The sequence below is a fragment of the Tiliqua scincoides genome, chromosome 4 (genome assembly GCF_035046505.1).
Source record: "Tiliqua scincoides isolate rTilSci1 chromosome 4, rTilSci1.hap2, whole genome shotgun sequence".
NCBI lineage: Eukaryota > Metazoa > Chordata > Lepidosauria > Squamata > Scincidae > Tiliqua > Tiliqua scincoides.
In genome coordinates this window covers 125685512-125703236 of record NC_089824.1, presented here as the reverse complement: position 1 = coordinate 125703236, position 17725 = coordinate 125685512, and the positions used below count along the sequence as shown (strand labels likewise).

General features: G+C 43.3%; 1 protein-coding gene across 3 annotated transcripts in view; it reads right to left on the bottom strand.

The window, feature by feature from the left end:
* The window catches only part of PTPRC (protein tyrosine phosphatase receptor type C), a 110123-nt gene that overhangs the window by 39691 nt on the left and 52707 nt on the right, over nt 1–17725 (bottom strand). Inside the window, exons 4-7 of one of the 3 annotated variants that reach the window (XM_066625340.1) lie at nt 12485–12622; nt 9942–10037; nt 4656–4676; nt 1727–1945 (exon numbers count right to left, since the gene is read on the bottom strand). In XM_066625340.1, coding sequence (XP_066481437.1) covers nt 1727–1945; nt 4656–4676; nt 9942–10037; nt 12485–12622 — 474 coding nt within the window. The remainder of the gene's footprint in view (nt 1–1726; nt 1946–4655; nt 4677–9941; nt 10038–12484; nt 12623–17725) is intronic. The other 2 variants (XM_066625341.1, XM_066625342.1) reach the window with 2 other exon arrangements.

The window sequence follows — 17725 nt, the reverse complement described above, 5'->3', positions numbered from 1 at the left end:
ATGTCAGCTACATAGCTGGGGTAGGTCTGAAGTTACCTATGGGCCCCCACAAGGCGTACACAGAGGTACGCAGAAAATATTACTTTCCTCTGGCAAGTTTCCTGATCACCCCACCACCATTGCATGCAGCGTGTGCTCCATCAGCATGCGCATCATTTTTAAGGGTGGGGACTCGGCTGTAGGTTCTTTTTTAACTCATGATCACAGAACAATGTTCTGAGCAGACACTTCTAAAATTTCTACACTTCAAGATTAAACCCGTTTAATAGTCCCTCTTCTGAGCACCTTCATCAAATTATAATTCCTGGAATTTTCTGATGGAAGCAGAACAGTTCAAATGTTATGAAACTAATATTCTTTTGTCATGAGGTAGGTCCTAAGGATACAGTTGTCTGCGCATCATTTTTGGGTATGTTTGATTTGTCTGTTTGAATCTCTGGGCAACATATTATTGAGAACCTACTATAGGTTTTAAGCTCCTAAACTCTGAAAATAAGGAATAGAATACCCCAGTGTAGTTCTTGACTTTAAATGACAGATTTACAAATGTAACTCATTTTTCTCATTGTTTTTCATTTTCAAAACAATGACTTGAAAAAGTATCTTCATGTTTCAATAGAACTTTCTTCTAAATATGGTTGTGATATTGTGCTTGTTGAAATCAATAGCAAAACTCTTAACTCAGCAAATTTCAACCAGTGTGCCATGAATGGTCTGCAAGTTTGCTGTGAGATTTTGGGGGAGGGTCATTTATTAGTAGGGCCATTGGGGGATGTGAGCCCCCTTGTCAGCAGTGCAAAGTGTCTTATCAATTGTCAAAAAACCGATGGTGTGCCTTGACAGTTTTAGCATCTTGTCAGTGTGGAGTGAGATGAAAAAGATTGAAAATAGTGATTCTAGTGGGGCAGGACTGCAACAGTTCTGGTATTACCAGCACATTCTGGTACAACAAACAACACACAGCAGACTTTTCATTAGCAGTACCCCAAGTGCTTTCTACGGAAATATTGACTCTTGAACTCTATTAGTATACAGATCAGTATACAGGTCCAGTATACAGGTCTATTCATACACGGATTTTTTTATACACGGATTTGACTCAACATGAATAGCCCCTGCAAATGAGAAGGAATGTGCTGATCCCTGGAGAAGGGGAAAAATGTATCCCTTTAAAATCAGTTTTTAAAACTGAACAGTCCTTTAACAGCCTCCTTAATGAGAGAGAGAGAGAGAGAGAGAGAGAGAGAGAGAGAGAGAGAGAGAGGGCAGCTGGCTGACAATTCAGCAATCCTCCTCTCACCTGAGGACCCCTCCCTTCCCCCAGTATGTGAAAGAAAGGTGATCATTTTGCATTGGTGAAGGGAGGGGCTGAGTGAAGTGCTGATGGATTGTCTTCTTAATGACTCATCTTAGAGTCAAAAGGTCAGCAAAGCTGTTTTTCAATCAATGGAGCAAAGAAACTTTGTTTTTTAAATTGATTTGCTATAGTGCGTTTTTTGTTATCCACCTGAATGCTTGGAACGGAAACCACGTGAATAATTAGTCTCAACCTGTACATTGATTGAGTAAAGACAATATTCAAGTGCCTCTCCATTTCCTTCCCCCCCCCCCCCTCACATAACACTCTTCCAGTTGTCAGGCTTTGGGGCTCTTAAGGTAGCTTGCAAAACTGAACAAGAAAGTCATAAAGATTTTGCTCAAACAAATAATAAGAATTCTTGCTTACCAGGTGGAACTGGAATGACTGCAATATTTGTGCATCCGAGAAAATATAGTTGAATTGTGCTACATTCAGAGAGGTTACTGATTGTGTTTTTGTGAAATATACAGTTATATTCAGTTCCACAAGCAACTTTCTCCAGTTCAAGGCCATACCCATTGAGGTTTGCAGTGACAAAGAAGTTATCACGTGTATAATTAACTAGAGAAACCTGATCAACGAGGTCTAAGAGAGAGAAAAAACAAATGAAAGTCGCAATGCTTTTTGCTCTGAAACATACTATTTTTTAACAGACAAGTAATTGTTACTGTACATAACAGTCTCAATAAAAGGACAGCATGCATTGTCACTGGGCCTACTACTGTTTTAGCATTGGTACTAGAGATGAGTGAGGTTCTTTAGGTTTGAATCAAAAACATTTGCAAAGTAGCCAAATAAATTTCTTCCAAGTCAGAAATAACCCAGTTCCTAAACAGAGCTTCAAAAAGAAGTTCATTTCATGGGTTCTTCAGTGGGAAAGATGAGGAGGGAGAAAAGACAAAAATGGTCTCTTTCAACCCTGAGGCAACCCTTAAAAAGGCTTCCAATGCTATTTTTAATCCTAATTTTTTTGAATCCATTTTTAAGAGGGTTAGAAGAAAGACCACCCCTTAAAAAAATAAGGGACCCTTAAAAATAACTTTGAAAGCAAGCCAGCATAGAAAATCAGCAGAAAAATGCTTTGTTAAAGGGTTTGATCCACCAAACAAGATGAGGGGGTTTATCCACCAAACAAAAAACACTTCCGATAGGGAATGCTTTGTTATCCACCTCCTCCATTTTTCTAAGGAGAAACTCTTTAAAACTCCCCTGTTCAGATCGTTTAATGGAAGTGTACTACAGTGAATGGGGGGTGGGGAAACTGGCAATTCTTTTCTGCGTCAAACTGTACAGTATTAAGGAGAATTTTAAGGTTCACATCTCCTTGGATGCAAACTTTTAAAAGCCCTGAAATTTCTTTCTGAGCTTGACTTGAGAGAATTTTGCCAGCATGTCTTGTTGGCATAGATTTTAGGGTATCTTCGCCCTCCCTCATCTATCTGCAAAAATTCTATATCTCTATTCAGACCTTCAGAAATTGTGACCAGCAAGCTGAATGAAACCCACCAACCATGCGTGAAAGGACCTTTAGTTTTTTGTCGCTAAAGATTTCAGTGTTTGCTTAAATGTAGATATGGCACCTTCATTCACGCAATCATCATCAATGTTGTTCTGCTGTTTCAGAGCAGCCAATGCACAGGTCCATTTGGAAGCTTATGATTCTGAAGCCACTTACTGTCAAACATGTAGGGGCTGACTGCATTGAAGAAAATGCATTTTACATGCTGGGCATGCTCTGTAGGCAGCATTCAGGAGTACATGTGAATAATCCCAGCCCATGAAAAACAACGGCTATTCCAATCCCAGAAATTCTCATGTCAAATATATTCCAATGCCCAGTATCAACGAGTAGTGACTTGAAATTAACTTATGAAGCTAGCTTTTTATTTAGTGACAAAAAATGGAGGTACAATATATTACAGTATATTATACTGTACATATAGTACAGTATATGCTCTAGGTAGGGAGCAACTTGCAGGTAAAGAAAACTCTGCTTTGTATTCTAGCATGTTCCTGTATAAGAGAGTCTTGAAAAAGATTTACATTTCATGCTAAAAGGGATGGTGCCAATGCATTGATATACCATTCCACATGTCCTAGTCCAGGGTTTCTCAAACTGGGGCACTGTGACACCCCAGATTGTGGGCCCTGGACTCTGCCCCTTAAGGGGCGGGGTCAGCGGGGAAGACAGTGACACGATCCCAGGATCGCATCGCTAAGCAGGGGGTGTAGGGACTGGCATGCACTTACCAGTCCCTGCTGCAGCCTCCTGTAGCGCTCCCCATGTCTTAAAAAGTGAAAGCGGAGTTATTGTGCTCCACTTCCAGTTTGCAAGCGTGATCACTCCGCTTTCACTTTCTGAAGGTTGGGGAGCCCTGCAGAGGGTCGCACAGGGCTCCCCGTACCCACGGGAGGCTGCAGTAGGGACTGGTAAGTACATGCCAGTCCCTACACCCTCCTTAGCTATGCGATCCTGGGGACAGCTTCACTGCCTTCCCCTCACCCCCACTGCCTTCCCCGCTCTCCCACAATGACTTGAGAGTCGGTGCTCTCAACATGATGTCAATTATGGTGCATCTGTTCACGTATGCGGTATGATGGTAGCAAGGGTTATTTCTAAATGACCTTATTTTAACATGAAGACAGACACACAGAAATGTCTTATATGAATAAGAGGTACATGTGAAGGGGCCCCCTTCAGTGGCATTCAGTGGCATTCAGTGGCATTGCTGGTCACTGCCCTGCCTGGGTTATACCCCAAGGGGTGCCGCCCCCATCTGGAGATGTCGCCCCCCCCCATACCTGCTGCCTTCCTCGCAGGTGTTCTGAGGACCAGGAAGGCTGCACAAAGCCTCCCTGGCCGAAAACCTGACGTGTCGATTCTTGGCCCCCAAAAGGCTGTCTGAAGGTTGGGGGAGCCGTGTCAGCCTTCCCGGTCCTCAGAAGGCCTTGTAAGACCTTCTGGAGGCCAAAAAGCAATGCTTCTGGTTTTCGGCCGCAAGCGGCTTCCCCAGCCCTTAGAGCGCCTCTGGGGTGCAGCCCTCAGATCAACGTGCCAACTAAGTGCTGCAGGAGGCACTGCCAGGGGAGTGCATGGTGGCACAGCACTGCCCCCAAGCCTGGTATCTGGGGCATTTGCACCCCTTATCCCCCCCTCAGGTACACTACTGAATTTATTTGCATTTAGATAATTCCTGAGAATCTGTCTGTGCCTGTGAAAGGATAACAGGGAAAAAAGTCTTTAGTGAAATTATCAGAATGTGTTTCTTATTCAAAAAGTTACATTCAAACTTACTGCAGTCTGGGGTAGTCGTTCCTGTAAGAAAGAAGACAAAATATGAGAAGTTGGTTTGCTGCAAATGTCTATAATGTGAAGAATTAAGTCTCCTTTCAACATCAGTTACATTTTAGGCTTTTTCCACCTCAAACAGATGTTTACTAATAATGCTTTGTCTAATTGATTTATTCATTTTTCTTCACCTATAAAAGCTTAAGTGTACATTGTATTGATTAATACAAACATTGCATAGTTATTAACAAATTGGTGTTCAAATTGGCTACAAACCATTGCGAAGCATTTATCACTTGACCACAGACCTTACTGGACTGATGCTATCTACCTTCCAAGTTAGTGAAGGCAAACATGTCCAAGGAAACCCCAAGGAAACAGGTCTCAACAGAAGCAAGAGCTCCTGACCAGATGAGGGCATCGCTAACCCAGCATTTGGGTTGTAACTGGTTACAGCTGATCCATCCAGCTGCAGAAGCCTCACAGGAAATCACAGTCTCTGGCCCACGAAGTAGGTCTACTGTGTATACTTGAGGTTTGCCAGAACTCTGCTGCCTGCACTTGTAGGGTCACCATGCCAGTGCAGTGACACCTGCAGATCACACTCTTACTCACAGACACAAAATTTCAGATGGTTATATCTGTTTCTGGATGCAAATATGGTCTGGTTTTCCCATGAGAACCTCATTGAAATGGGAACTTGTGCAAGAACACCTGAACTCCTTGCTAGTGTGTAAGTTCCTAAATGAAGTTGTTGGAACTCTACAATTCATGAAAGCTGCTAGTATCGATCCAGATCTAGGATCCTGTGTCCTAGACCAGGGGTCTCCAAACCCCAGCCCGGGGGCCAGATGTGGCCCACAGCAAGCCCCTTTCCGGCCCACGGTCAACCTCTTATCCCCTGAAAACCTCTGGCCCACTCAACTGAACATGACCAGAACTGTGCTCTGATTGTGTCTGGAGGGTGTTCTGAGGGCCAGAGAGGTTGAATGAATGAGCCCATTCATTCATTTATTCACTCATCTGAATTCCATCTCTAATTTATATATTTAAATTTTATATTTAAATTTTTTTTCCCGGCCCTCAACACCACGGCAGATATTTGATGCAGCCCTCTGGCCAAAAAGTTTGGAGACTCCTGTCCTAGACTCACAGAGACTGTGTCTGTACCTATTGACTGCAAACTCTTGGGCACTGTGTTGGTAAAGAGAGAGGCAGCATTCCGAAACACGGCACCCTCCCAGTGCTACATCCTTCTCCCCCAAAATTACTCATGGTTCTGATTAATACTTCCAAGATGCATGCATATTTGCAAGAATGTGCAGGCATCTTGCATACTCCATTTTCTAGCAACAGGGTAGCTTTTGTTGAGGTGAAAGAAAGAAACACACTATAGCAGGGTAGGCAGGAGGAGGAGGGATGGAGGTGTCATTCACATTAACATGTATAAATAAAATTATTTCATAGGGTCTTTTGTTTAGACTGGTTAATTGCTTTCACAGTTAAGATTCTTCTTATGGTTTGCTGCTAGGTTGACTTGCTTAGATTTTTCCCCATTTATTGTTTTGATTTGGTGTTTGGATTGTTCCATAATTGAGCTTATTTTCATTTGTATTATTTGCACGTTGTATACTACTTTGGAAGCTCTACTGAGTGCAGAAGTGATGGGCAGGCCAATTCTATTGGACTGCCCTGCTGGCAGAATGAGTGTTCTGCTAGCATTAACTGCTTTATGGCAGTTATAAACACTAATCTGGTTTTGCAAAATGCAACAAGGCACCAGTGGCATAGCTAATGAACAAGTAGCCCGGTGCAGAGCTCAAAATGATGCCCCGGAAGTGATGTCACAACCAGGAGTGACGTCACAACCGGGCTTTTTAATAAGTGCAAATTGGGGGGAAACCTGCCTCCTCCCCCCAGCAGTTCACCACCCACTTGATCTGCCACCTCCCCCCAGCCAGTGGCATAGCTAAGGCATCTATATGCTACCTGGGATCAAAGAAGATTTTGTAGCTCCCTCCCTCCATGACAAAATCAAATTTAATGAAGTAAACAAATAAAAAGTGTGCCCGTTATTAGTTAGAGACACTGTGCTGGGGTGAAGAGGGACAGTTATTCTCCGCCTGTTAAATATAAGAGGAGCATCACTTGAAAAAGTGCTTCTTTACCAGTAAGCAGGAGTAGCTGTATTATGATACATGGAAATGAGAGCTGACGCATATTAACACCTTATTGGTTCCATGCTGCATCATGACAACATCACATTGGCTCTCAGAACATCACATTGGCTCTCAGTGTCATGGGTCAGTTCTGAGTTAGGAAAATTCACTTTTTGTTCCATAAGGCAGTTGCATTTTCTGGTTAATTGGCCATAACTTTTGATAGAATACAGATATTCCAATGGGGTTTATTTCACTGCATTCTGCATTAAATTACCTTTCCAATGATATATAACATGATGGTATTATTTGTACATACCAAATTTTTTCACAATTTCGGCAACTAGTGTCAAGTTCAGCTTGTTGCCCCCCTAAAGCTTGTTGCCCAGTGCAACTGCTAACCCTTGCACCCCCTTAGCTATGCCACTGCAAGGCAACATGCTTTTAATTGTGCGATTAAGACTTACTCATGAGTAAGTCCCATTGCATTCACTAATGTACCCAGGATTGCACTGTAATGCAATAAAATATTAAAATCGAATATTATATGGTTTTTGGCCCGATCCTAATAGCTCCTATTACCACCAAAACAAGTGTTCTGGAGGTGCGAGGTGCTATCCAGCTGTCACGAAATGCAACATGCCAGAGTGTGTGGGCTGGCTGCTGCCAGAAGTGGTGAGTAGCCGACTCTATGTGCCAGCAGACACCAGAGGACCATCAAGACAGGTAAGAACATGTAGGGGGTGGGAAGGAGATTTGGGACAGGCAGAAATGGGCAGCAACAGGGAGGAGCGGAAGATAGATCAGCTGAAGTAACACATGATGAAACCCAACCCCCTTCCTGGCCTCAATCTGCCTTAACAGATCCCCACAGACTTACCCCAGAGATATTGCTGGTGAGCTATTAACATAGATGATACTAACTCAGGATGATGCCTCTGTCAACTATAAAAGTTTTATTCTTTGACCTTCTGACCTCCAATGTTAAAATGGCTGTAATGCTCACGTAACCTTTTGTACTACTTATTGCTACTTCTTTTGTTCGTTTGTATGTCTCATATGCCAATAAAGGTAAATGAATGAATGAGAATATTGCTGGCGCAGGTCCAAGTAGACCCAGCAAGCCAGCAGGGGCCTTCCCCAAGGCAAGGCAACAAATGTTCCTTTAACCTGAGGGGCCTCCAGAGGTCAAAACTTTCCTACAGGATGCAGCTGATGCCATGTTGGTGCCACTGATTGCTGCATGGGGAGTTACAGAAGATTGGGCTGTAATACATTGGGCAAATATAGTTTCCAGTTTATGCAAAATAAAGTCAAATATTCGATCTTTCCGAAAACATCAAAATGGATATTTTGCCTCTATGTAGCACTCCAAAAACACCAAGTATTGATTTGCCCTCCATGTTGTCCATCTGTTGCCACAAGGCCAACCATAATAGTTAATTTTATTGTGTGAAGTTTTCTATCCTCTACTCAATTATCGCTCAGTTGACAGCTATTCAATTATGTCCACCTATAAGCTATTTCAATCTTTTCAGCTGTCAATAAAGTTTGAAGTCAATTCCATGGTTTGCTTTCTCATCAGAAAACTAACCATTTCTTTGACTGTCTTCATTATTTCTTCCCGCTACAGCCTGACCTTATAGCCGTTCCTTATACGTATATGGAATTTTCTGCATTAAAATTTGGAGAATACAGATTCCAATTATTGCATCTAATATCTCACTTTAACTTATTGACTGACAGGTCAAACTGCTTCAGTAACACAACTAAGAGCCCAATCTTGAGGTCCGTGGCATGGCTCTGCGTTGCGAACTACAGTCGCAAACATGCCATAAGGCATGTGAGGGAGCGGGCGGGAGACATGTCAGGGGGAGGGAGAGAGGCGCATCCACGGAGCTGAGCACTGCAGGATCCAAGGTGCTCGTGCAGAGCTGCACGCCCTACACGAGCGCCTTTACTTTAGCGCCGACCTTTTGGTCGGCGCTAAAGAGAGTAGCCCCATTGCGGGGCTGCTTCCCTTACTTTGGGGAAGGGGATGAACATCCCCTTCTCCCGAGGAGCTTCCCGCGGTAGTGCAGGAGGCTCAGGATCTGGCGGGAGCCCCCCGTGGAGCCGCCGAGCCTGGGCATGGTGGGCAGCTCAGGATTGGGCTGTCAGGCTGCAATCTTAACCACGCTTTCCTGAGAGTAAGCCTCATTGAACAAAACAGGACTTACTTCTGAGTAGATCTGGTTAGGATTGTGCCCTAACAGCGATACATTATTTTAAAAATCTGGTTATTTGTTACATTCATCATTATTTATGATTCCTTGCAGTCTACTAATTGTTTCTCCCTCTTCTTGTAGACTTTTAAAGTTGTACTTTTAATGTCTGATAGGCCGTTACCTCTATTTCTGAAGAGATGCAGAAACTGAAAGGGTTGAAAGCAAAAAGGAATAAGCTTTGAATCATACCAGTTCTGAAAGAAGAGATTCCAGTTACCTGAATGTATTTTATCTTTACAGCTTTAGCTAATAATGGAATTCCTCATAATTTATATCGTGCCAGGGGATGTCACACTGTCAGATTTTTTTACATTTATATCCTGCCTTTCTTCCATGATGGAATTCAATGTGGCAAACAGAAAGTTTTGAGGCAGTCTCCCATCAGTTTTACTGGCCAGACCCAGGCATGCTTAACAGTGCAATCCTATGCATTTCTACTCCAATTGTGTTCAGTGGGACCTATTCCCAGGTAAGTGCGTAAAATATTACAGCCTACCTTCAGCTCTTATGCTCTGAGGCTTATTTCTGTGCTTAACAACCCCATTTTCTCTTATTTGTTTTCATTAATTGTCAGTCCAACTCTAACCACCTTTCCAGTGCCAATGCATCCAAAGTGCACCTCCAAATGTTCCTTCGACTTGAGGAGGCCTCTGTGAGTGGCCCCCACCACAGAATGCAGCGTGCATCCTATATACTTATACTAAGTGCTGAGGCAGAATTCAGAAGTGGTTCTTACACAGATCCCATTCATATCAAGAGGGCTTGCAGAGGAAAAAAACATAATAAAACAAAGGAAGTTTAGACTGCATTCAAAGGTATGCATGCACGCAGTGTTAGGATTGCTTTGGTGTGTGGAGGTTTGTCACCTATTGAGGGGGAGATTGTGGGCGCTTGAGAGATGCTTGATGAAGTGCCAGTGGATGGTGTAAAGCTGATATGCGAGGAAGAATTTTTCGTATCATCTGCCGGGGGAATAAACAGAACAAGTTAGCCACAAATCTGGTAATCACAGATATATTCCCACAAATTGCAACCATCTTCAAGCAGAACTGCTTGTAGAGATATATTATGTTCTTTGGAAAAACAAAGTTAGAGGAACAGAAGTAACACTTCAGATACATTTAAAACATTTCACTGGAACTGATTAACACATTTTCATTCTGTATACAGCGCCGTAAATTCTAAAAGTACTCAGTGGGAACTTCTGTAAAGTGGAGGTAGAGAGTGATGGGAGCTTTGGGAGTTCAACTTAAGGGAGTTCAACTGATTTGTTCTAAAATATATGTTGTATTATAATAAAATAAAGATAAAATATTAGAAAAGGTCTATATTCTAAACAATTTTTGCCATTATGATTTGTTCAGGGTGGTCATAAGTTCCTAAGAATAAAAATGTGCAGATTCAGGATTGGTACCATTTCAGACTGCGTAGGGACTTTGTGGCCACCCTGCACACCAAAATTTTAAAATTAAATCAAGAAGAGGTTACCATTACCATATCATTGTAAAAGATAAAACCATAAGGCCCCCAACTAAGCAAATATATCAGCAAAGCACATAGTATTGAATGTTCAGCAGCCTGTGCTTATAATATCAGCCCCATGAATATCTTAATAAAATGCCAATTTCATCGATAAGAGACCATTATGTGGTTTCACAGCAACTTTGCAAACCAGATTTTTGAGACTTCCCAACGAAAAACTGCTGCACAAACACCATTGATGTTTGCTTGTTTTGATAAGTAATGGATTAAAAAATGTATTGTCTGAGGCTGGACTTACTCAATTCAGGGAGCAGCCTGTTCAGTGGACACAGGACAAGATACAGGTCTGGAGAGGCTGGAAAGGTCTCAGTGGGGCAGGGCCCGTTGAATGGAGCAGCCTGCAAACACTGGAGCAGACAAGGAGCAGCAAGTGGCTGCAAGAGACTTCTTTCCTCCCAGGAGATGAGGCTTAGAGCCCAGAAGGCAACCAGGCTGGATGGGTGGAACCCAGGAAACAGCCAAGGCCAGGGGAATATAATAAGAGGACCAAGGATGAAAAAGAGCTGGCAGTTACCCAGAAGGGAGGCTCCAGAACCTGTGAGGTTGGAGAAGGTCCTGAGGCAGAGCAGGAATAGCATGCTGTAGCCCCTCCCTAGTTCCACTCTGAGCCCCAGGGAGGAAGAGGAAGTCAGCCCTGAAGAAGTCAAGCCCAGTGGGCATGGCCCTGGAGGCCCTATATAGGCGCTGCCTGTACCTGGGTAGGAACCCTAGAGCAGGAGCTCAATATCCCCCCTTCTTAGTGCCCCTGACAAACATATATCCTGCCATTCTATATACTGTATATACAAGGTAGAAACTGTAAAGCATCCTGCACAGGCATTCCTTGAAGATTATGTTCTGGTTATTTAAAAAAATCAAATAAGAGTTGATGTTTTCAGAATTCTAGTATGTAAAAAAAAAAATAATTTCAACACAAGAATACCCTCATGAATAATTTTACACATGTACAAATATTAATTTGTCATCTATGTAGCGTTCCCAATATTTTTACTGCTTCTATGCCTTTGACGAAGGTATGAGAGGCAGAGCTGGTAAAGCTTTCCTTTCCCCTGGCAGGGGAGTAAAACAATGTGAAGATCACAGTTTCAGAGCCAGCAAAAAAGTTGGTAAGTTACATATTAAGTAACAACTTGTTTCCCAATGAACCCTTTACATTGCACCACTCTGGAGGCTGGATTTCAATGCATGGATCTGATCGGTGTGGAAAGCAAGTGACTTGCAAGCTCCATCTATGCAGGATACCAAGGACTAGGAAAGGCTGATAATTGTGCTGTGTTTGGAAAATGTGTACATAAAAGTTGACCCTGCATCTTTCAAGTCCATTGTAAATGTGGTGTCTTGGAAAAATAAGTTTACCTGAGAACATTTCACACAAAAAAAGCAGAAATGCATCCTGCATACATATAGATGGGTCCTCTTTCTCTGCAGATTTAGGATTGATGGATTTGACCCACCGTGGGTCCCAAACCGTTGGCTGAGGACCCACTGAGTCTCCCAGACACAGCCAGAACCTTGTTCCAGTCGCATCTGGGAGCCTTCCTGAGGCCTGCGGAGGCCCCCTTCAGCCTCCGCAGGCCTCAGAATACCCTCCAGAAATGACCGGAGCACAGCTCCAGTCACATTCTGAGGTCTGGGTGCCCTGACCTGTGGATTTCATTATTTGTAGGTTTTGGTAACCACAGAGATTCCAGGAACGAAACCCCCACGGAGGCTGAGGCACCACCAGCACACAAAACTGTGAAAACATTAGGCTTCGGTTAAGTTTGTACATCTGATTATACTTAACCTTCTCCCAGAATGAATGAGTATGCTAAGCAGTTATATGCTGCTGATGCTCTTGGGGCACTGAAAAAAATATACAGCAAACCTGTTGGTGCATGCGTGGTGGTTGAGGGAGAGAATGGAGGAAAGGCAGCAGTGCTGTTGGATGTCAGACGGCTGAGCCCAGTGGAAGACTCTGAGATTGCATGGAGAGTGAGAGATGAGATGCTTGTTGGAACGACCACTGTAGTAACAAAAGTGCAAGAGTTTTAGCATTGGTGTTATGGTGCAACAGTCAAACTTTAAATAAAAATAGCCATGTGCAACAAAAGGAAGAGAGTGGAATTTCTGATTCCTTACAAAGGCTTCTGAAAATCATTCAGTGATACTACTGCAAATCATTCAGTGATAGTACTGTAACATATGGAAAAACCGGGATTTTAGTGCTGGGATTAGCATTAGGACAGACAAAAGGAAATATTTCTTTACCCAGTGTGAAATTGGTCTGTGGAACTCCTTGCCACAGGATGTAGTGATGGCATCCAGTCTAGCTGCCTTTAAAAGGAGATTGGACAGATTTCTGGAGGAAAACTCCATCACACGTTATAAGCCATGATACGTATGTACTGTCTGAGATTAGCTGGTCGCTCATTATGAGGGCCAGGTAGGAATTTTTTTCAGTCATCCAAATTAGCCATTGATTGCAATTTTTTTTGCCTACCCCAAACTGGTAAGGGAGGGATATTCAGTAGGTTTCATGTATTAAAAATTGGTCACTGCGTTCAATAAAGTGGCACAAGTTCAACCCAACTGCAATCCGGTGTCTTTGCTGGGGTGTGTGTGTGAGAGTGTAAATAGAATGCTAGATGCAGGGAGGTGGCAGCAAGATGCAAGTATCTTGTGTGTGCTCCCTGAGGCATCTGGTGGGCTGCTGTGAGATGCAGAAAGCTGGACTAGATGGGCCCTTGGCCTGATCCAGCGGGGCTCTTCTTATGTTCTTATGCCTGGTGAAGGATGTTATGGCTTCATTCCAGCAGCTCACGTTAACCCACATCCAGGATTCCAAGAATCCTTGGGACTCATACATTTCCCTGAGAGGGTCTCACAGCCTCCTGTCCTAAAGCTCGATGGAGCTCAGCTCTCAAAAACCTGCTTTAAAATTGTTCAATTGTTGTGGCAACTGTTTATTGTTGAAACAATGAATACTAAAAGATCCTAAGTGCACAATACAGAAAATTTTGCAACCTGTGCCTGATCATTCTTTCCATCCCAGCGATGACCATTCACATTTTCTGCCAACAAGACAAGAAAAAAAAAATCTAGATATGATCTACTCTTGTTCTTTTAACCGAAGCTTGATCAAGCAGAAATCAGCATGTCAATCTTTCCATGGGATGCTAACAGGCGTTAGCACCTGCTTATGTCTGCAGATCAAGGGTCAAACTATATGTGCTATCAAATGCCTTGCTATCCAGGATACATGTTAATTTTCCTCACTAAACAACCACTGGATCAGGAGCAACCCCCTCCCCACACCTGGCTAGGACTGCATATGTGAGTAGGCAGATTTTAAACATCTGCTGCAGTTCCGATTCAGACTGGGATGGATGGAAGGCTTAAGGATTAAACCTCTCTACCCTTCTGCCATGGTCCCTGTCCATAAGGGCTGCTCAGGCAGCTGTTTACACTCAGGAAAATTAAAATTTGTGAGGACCATTGAGGAATTTAACATCATGTGGCCCAAAGCTGTGCTTTTCTTTATTGGTTCTTTCTGTTTCCATTCTGCCTACACTTCACAAGGTTTCCTTCAATGTCCATTCTGCTCTCTTCGAGAAAAATCCCCAGATATTTTGTCCATCTTCCAAAAACATAAATATTTATATACATATTTTTTTCCAAATATTTTAATGTATTTCCCACCCAAACGTCTGGTGCAATAAAATGTTGCAAAGCACACAATTAAAGATCTGGATGTTTTTATGCAAAACATATGGAATGCACAGAATCACAGACATAACCGTATCTTATAAAATTTGATCCACTGGGGAGCAGGTGGGGTCCAGAACCATGCATTCCATTGCGAATTTTAGTAAGAGAGGAATTTGGTCATGGCCGCTTTAACAGCACAGGGGCAGTTATTACTCCCAACAATATCTCATGTGTTACACTTGAGCAATGTGGTCGATGCTAGGAGTGCCAAAAATGTGAGCTGCCCATGCAATTCCAGCTTAACCTAATCATACTATCAAAAAACCTACCCCTTTGCTAACTAAGCATACATTCAGCCAGGTTCCTGGCATGAACATCACCAATGGACTAACTGGGCTAGTTTTACATTTGCAGTGCCTGTGGATGCTGAGCAGCTACCAAAGAAGGTGCTTATTTCTTAGGATCTATACAAATGTCTTCCCCACTTCCTGTTTCACTTTGTGCTTAAACACACAGAACTTCCCACCACACTCAGCAGTCTAAATTACAGAGCTGGTTACCACCTGTTGTTTGCTGCACTCCACTGCAACATCACATTTGTATTATCTGAGGAATGCTTCCTGTCCATGGGTAGGCACTCAGTAGTTGAATGTGTGTGTGTGATGGCCCAAACCCATCAAGGGCCTAAGGCAAGGGATGTTGCAATCAGGTGCCAGGTGCTGTAGTTCCCATTGTGGTGGTGCAAAAGCCAGGCCGCCATAGCACACGATGGACCCACTGGTGGAAATTGCCAGCGGTTCCACATGCACACCACACTTGCCCAGATGCTCTTCTGGCCCAGATAAAGTGGTGGGGACGGCAGACTATGGGTCAGAGCAGGTTCCGGGTGGGGAGAAGGAAGGTGGCAGGGAAAGGACTGGAGGGGGGATCTCAGCAGCAAAAGCGCACACTGGATCCTATCCCCCATTTTCAAACCTACCCAGCCCCCTTCCTCTCCTTGAACTTATGCCAGCTTCATAGTTAGCACGGCTCTGACAAGACCCATAGGTGGCCAGGCCTACGAAGGTGTAGTTTTTTACTTACCTCTAGTTTGCCTTCTGCTCACCCCCCTCCCCACCAACTGCATTGGTGCAGCTGAACGCTACAGCATGGCAGGAATAGGTCTGGGCTGAAAGTGAACCAGTGGCATAAAAATATGAATGATCATTTGTACCTATTTTGATTTTTTTTCAATAAACATTCCTTTTTCCCTGAAGAAATGCAACCAGAGTCATATAACCTGTACTAGAAATCTTTCCGAAGCAAACCTGTGATGTTGGTGGAAGCAGCAGCAGTACCAGTAGAAGCAGTTACGTTAACAGACATTTCAGTAGAAACAGGGGTCTGGTTAGCAGGAATCACTGTTTCATTTGTTGCGGAGCCATGTTTTGCAGGAGCCGTGCTTGCAGGTGAGGGCGGAGTGGAGTGTGGAGGTATGGTGGAAAGGTTGGCAGTGGGCGAGAAACGGGGTTTTCCTATGGTGAACCATTATGGGGAAAGAAACAACAGATCAGCCATCTTACACAGCAGAGCCTTCCACAGTGAGGTATGAAATGACAAAACACCCTGTACAGACAGTCTGTGGGCATTTTTGACAGTGAGCCTAACACACCTGCTAATATGTTTAGAAAGTTACAAAATATGGCAGCGTTTGAATCAATAACCTCCGGGTCAGAGGCTGAGACTTGCTGGCTGCTATGGGTTATGTATGCACTGCCCTCAAAGTTGTCTTCAGACACAGAAGGGAACAGAAATGTGCAACATCAGTCTCTGTTATTGGCAGACAATATGAAGCCTCTGGATTGGCCAGGCATAGCATAAAAATATTAGGGGCACTGCCTTTTGCATTTGCATGCCGCTCCAGCGCAAAGTCCTAACCTCTATATGACTGTGTTCATCTAAACCAGGGGTCTCCAAACCCTGGCCCAGGGGCCAGATGTGGCCCGCAGCAAGCCTCTATCCAGCCCACAGCCAGCCTCTTGTCCCTTGAAAGTCTCTGGCCCACTTGACTGAACATGACCAGAGCTGTGCTCTGTTTGCATCTGGAGGGTGTTCTGAGGGCTGGAGAGGCTGAGTGAACAAGCCCATTCATTTATTCATTCCTCTAAGTTCCATCTCTAATTTATTTATTTAAATTTTATATTTCAATTTTCTTCCGGCCCTCAGCACAGTGCCAGATATTTCATGCGGCCCTCTGGCCAAAAAGTTTGGAGACCCCTGATCTAAACGATGACCCCTTCATCGCCCCAGCTTCAGCACAGCATTAGCCTCCAAAAATGTTTGCTAGTCTACTACCAAATCTCTTCTGCTTTACAGAAGTTTACCTGCTTTACTGTCTGGTGACACTTCTCACTTGCTAAACATGAGCAAGCAAGTGGCTGTTTACATGTCTGATCTCTTTCTTTTGCACTGCACAATAGACTAGATACTGTTGGGAACACAGGAGGAGAGGCATGAGCCCTCCAAGCAAACATCACGTGATAAGACTGCACTCTCATACTTCTTGTTAGTTAATCCAGAATAATCACCACTCTTGGATTACACTCACTACTCACTACAGACATTAATGCAGATAAGAGCAATAGGAAGTTTCTTTTCCTGATTAAGCATATGGTACACCTTATGTTTTCAGAATGCGGTTATACAATAATAAATTGTACATTTAATTCTGCAGCATTTAAAAAAAAAGACATTTCAGTAGAAACAGGAGAGCCAGGATGGTATAGTGGCTCAGGAGTTGGGACTGGTTCGGGAAGATCCAGGTTCAAATTCCCACTCAGCCAAAAAACTCTCACAGTCTCACCTACCTCACAGGGCTGTTGTGACTATAACAAAGGAGGGAAAGAACCATGTACAACTGCCCTGAGCTCCTGGAGGAAGGGCAGTATAAAAATGTGAGAAAGAAAGAAAGAAAGAAATCAAAAGCAGGATAAGGCCCAAGAAAAATTATAGAAATGCAATGGTGGTGAGGAAGAATAAATAATAGTTGGCAAATAGTAACAAAATAAGTAAGGCCCTAATAAAACAATAAAGTTGACTATATGGTTATACTTGTGACAATATCAAATCCACTGAGTTCATTTACAATAAGTATGCACCACTCTTCAGCAGCAAAATTAAGAAAAAATACACAGCTTTATCTTATTCATTCTTTATATATCCACATGTATAATTTCATTCTACAGATTCCCATGCAATATCTATTTAGGCACCTGCGTATAAATCAAGAGGTTGATTAAATCCTCAGTATCTGTGGGGGATCTATTCCCGCCCCCCGCCCACAGATAACAAAACCAGTGGAAAATGAAATCCACAGGTTCCGACTTACAGAGCCTCCAGAAGCGATCAGAATCTTGTTCTGGTCTCATATGAAGTCTTT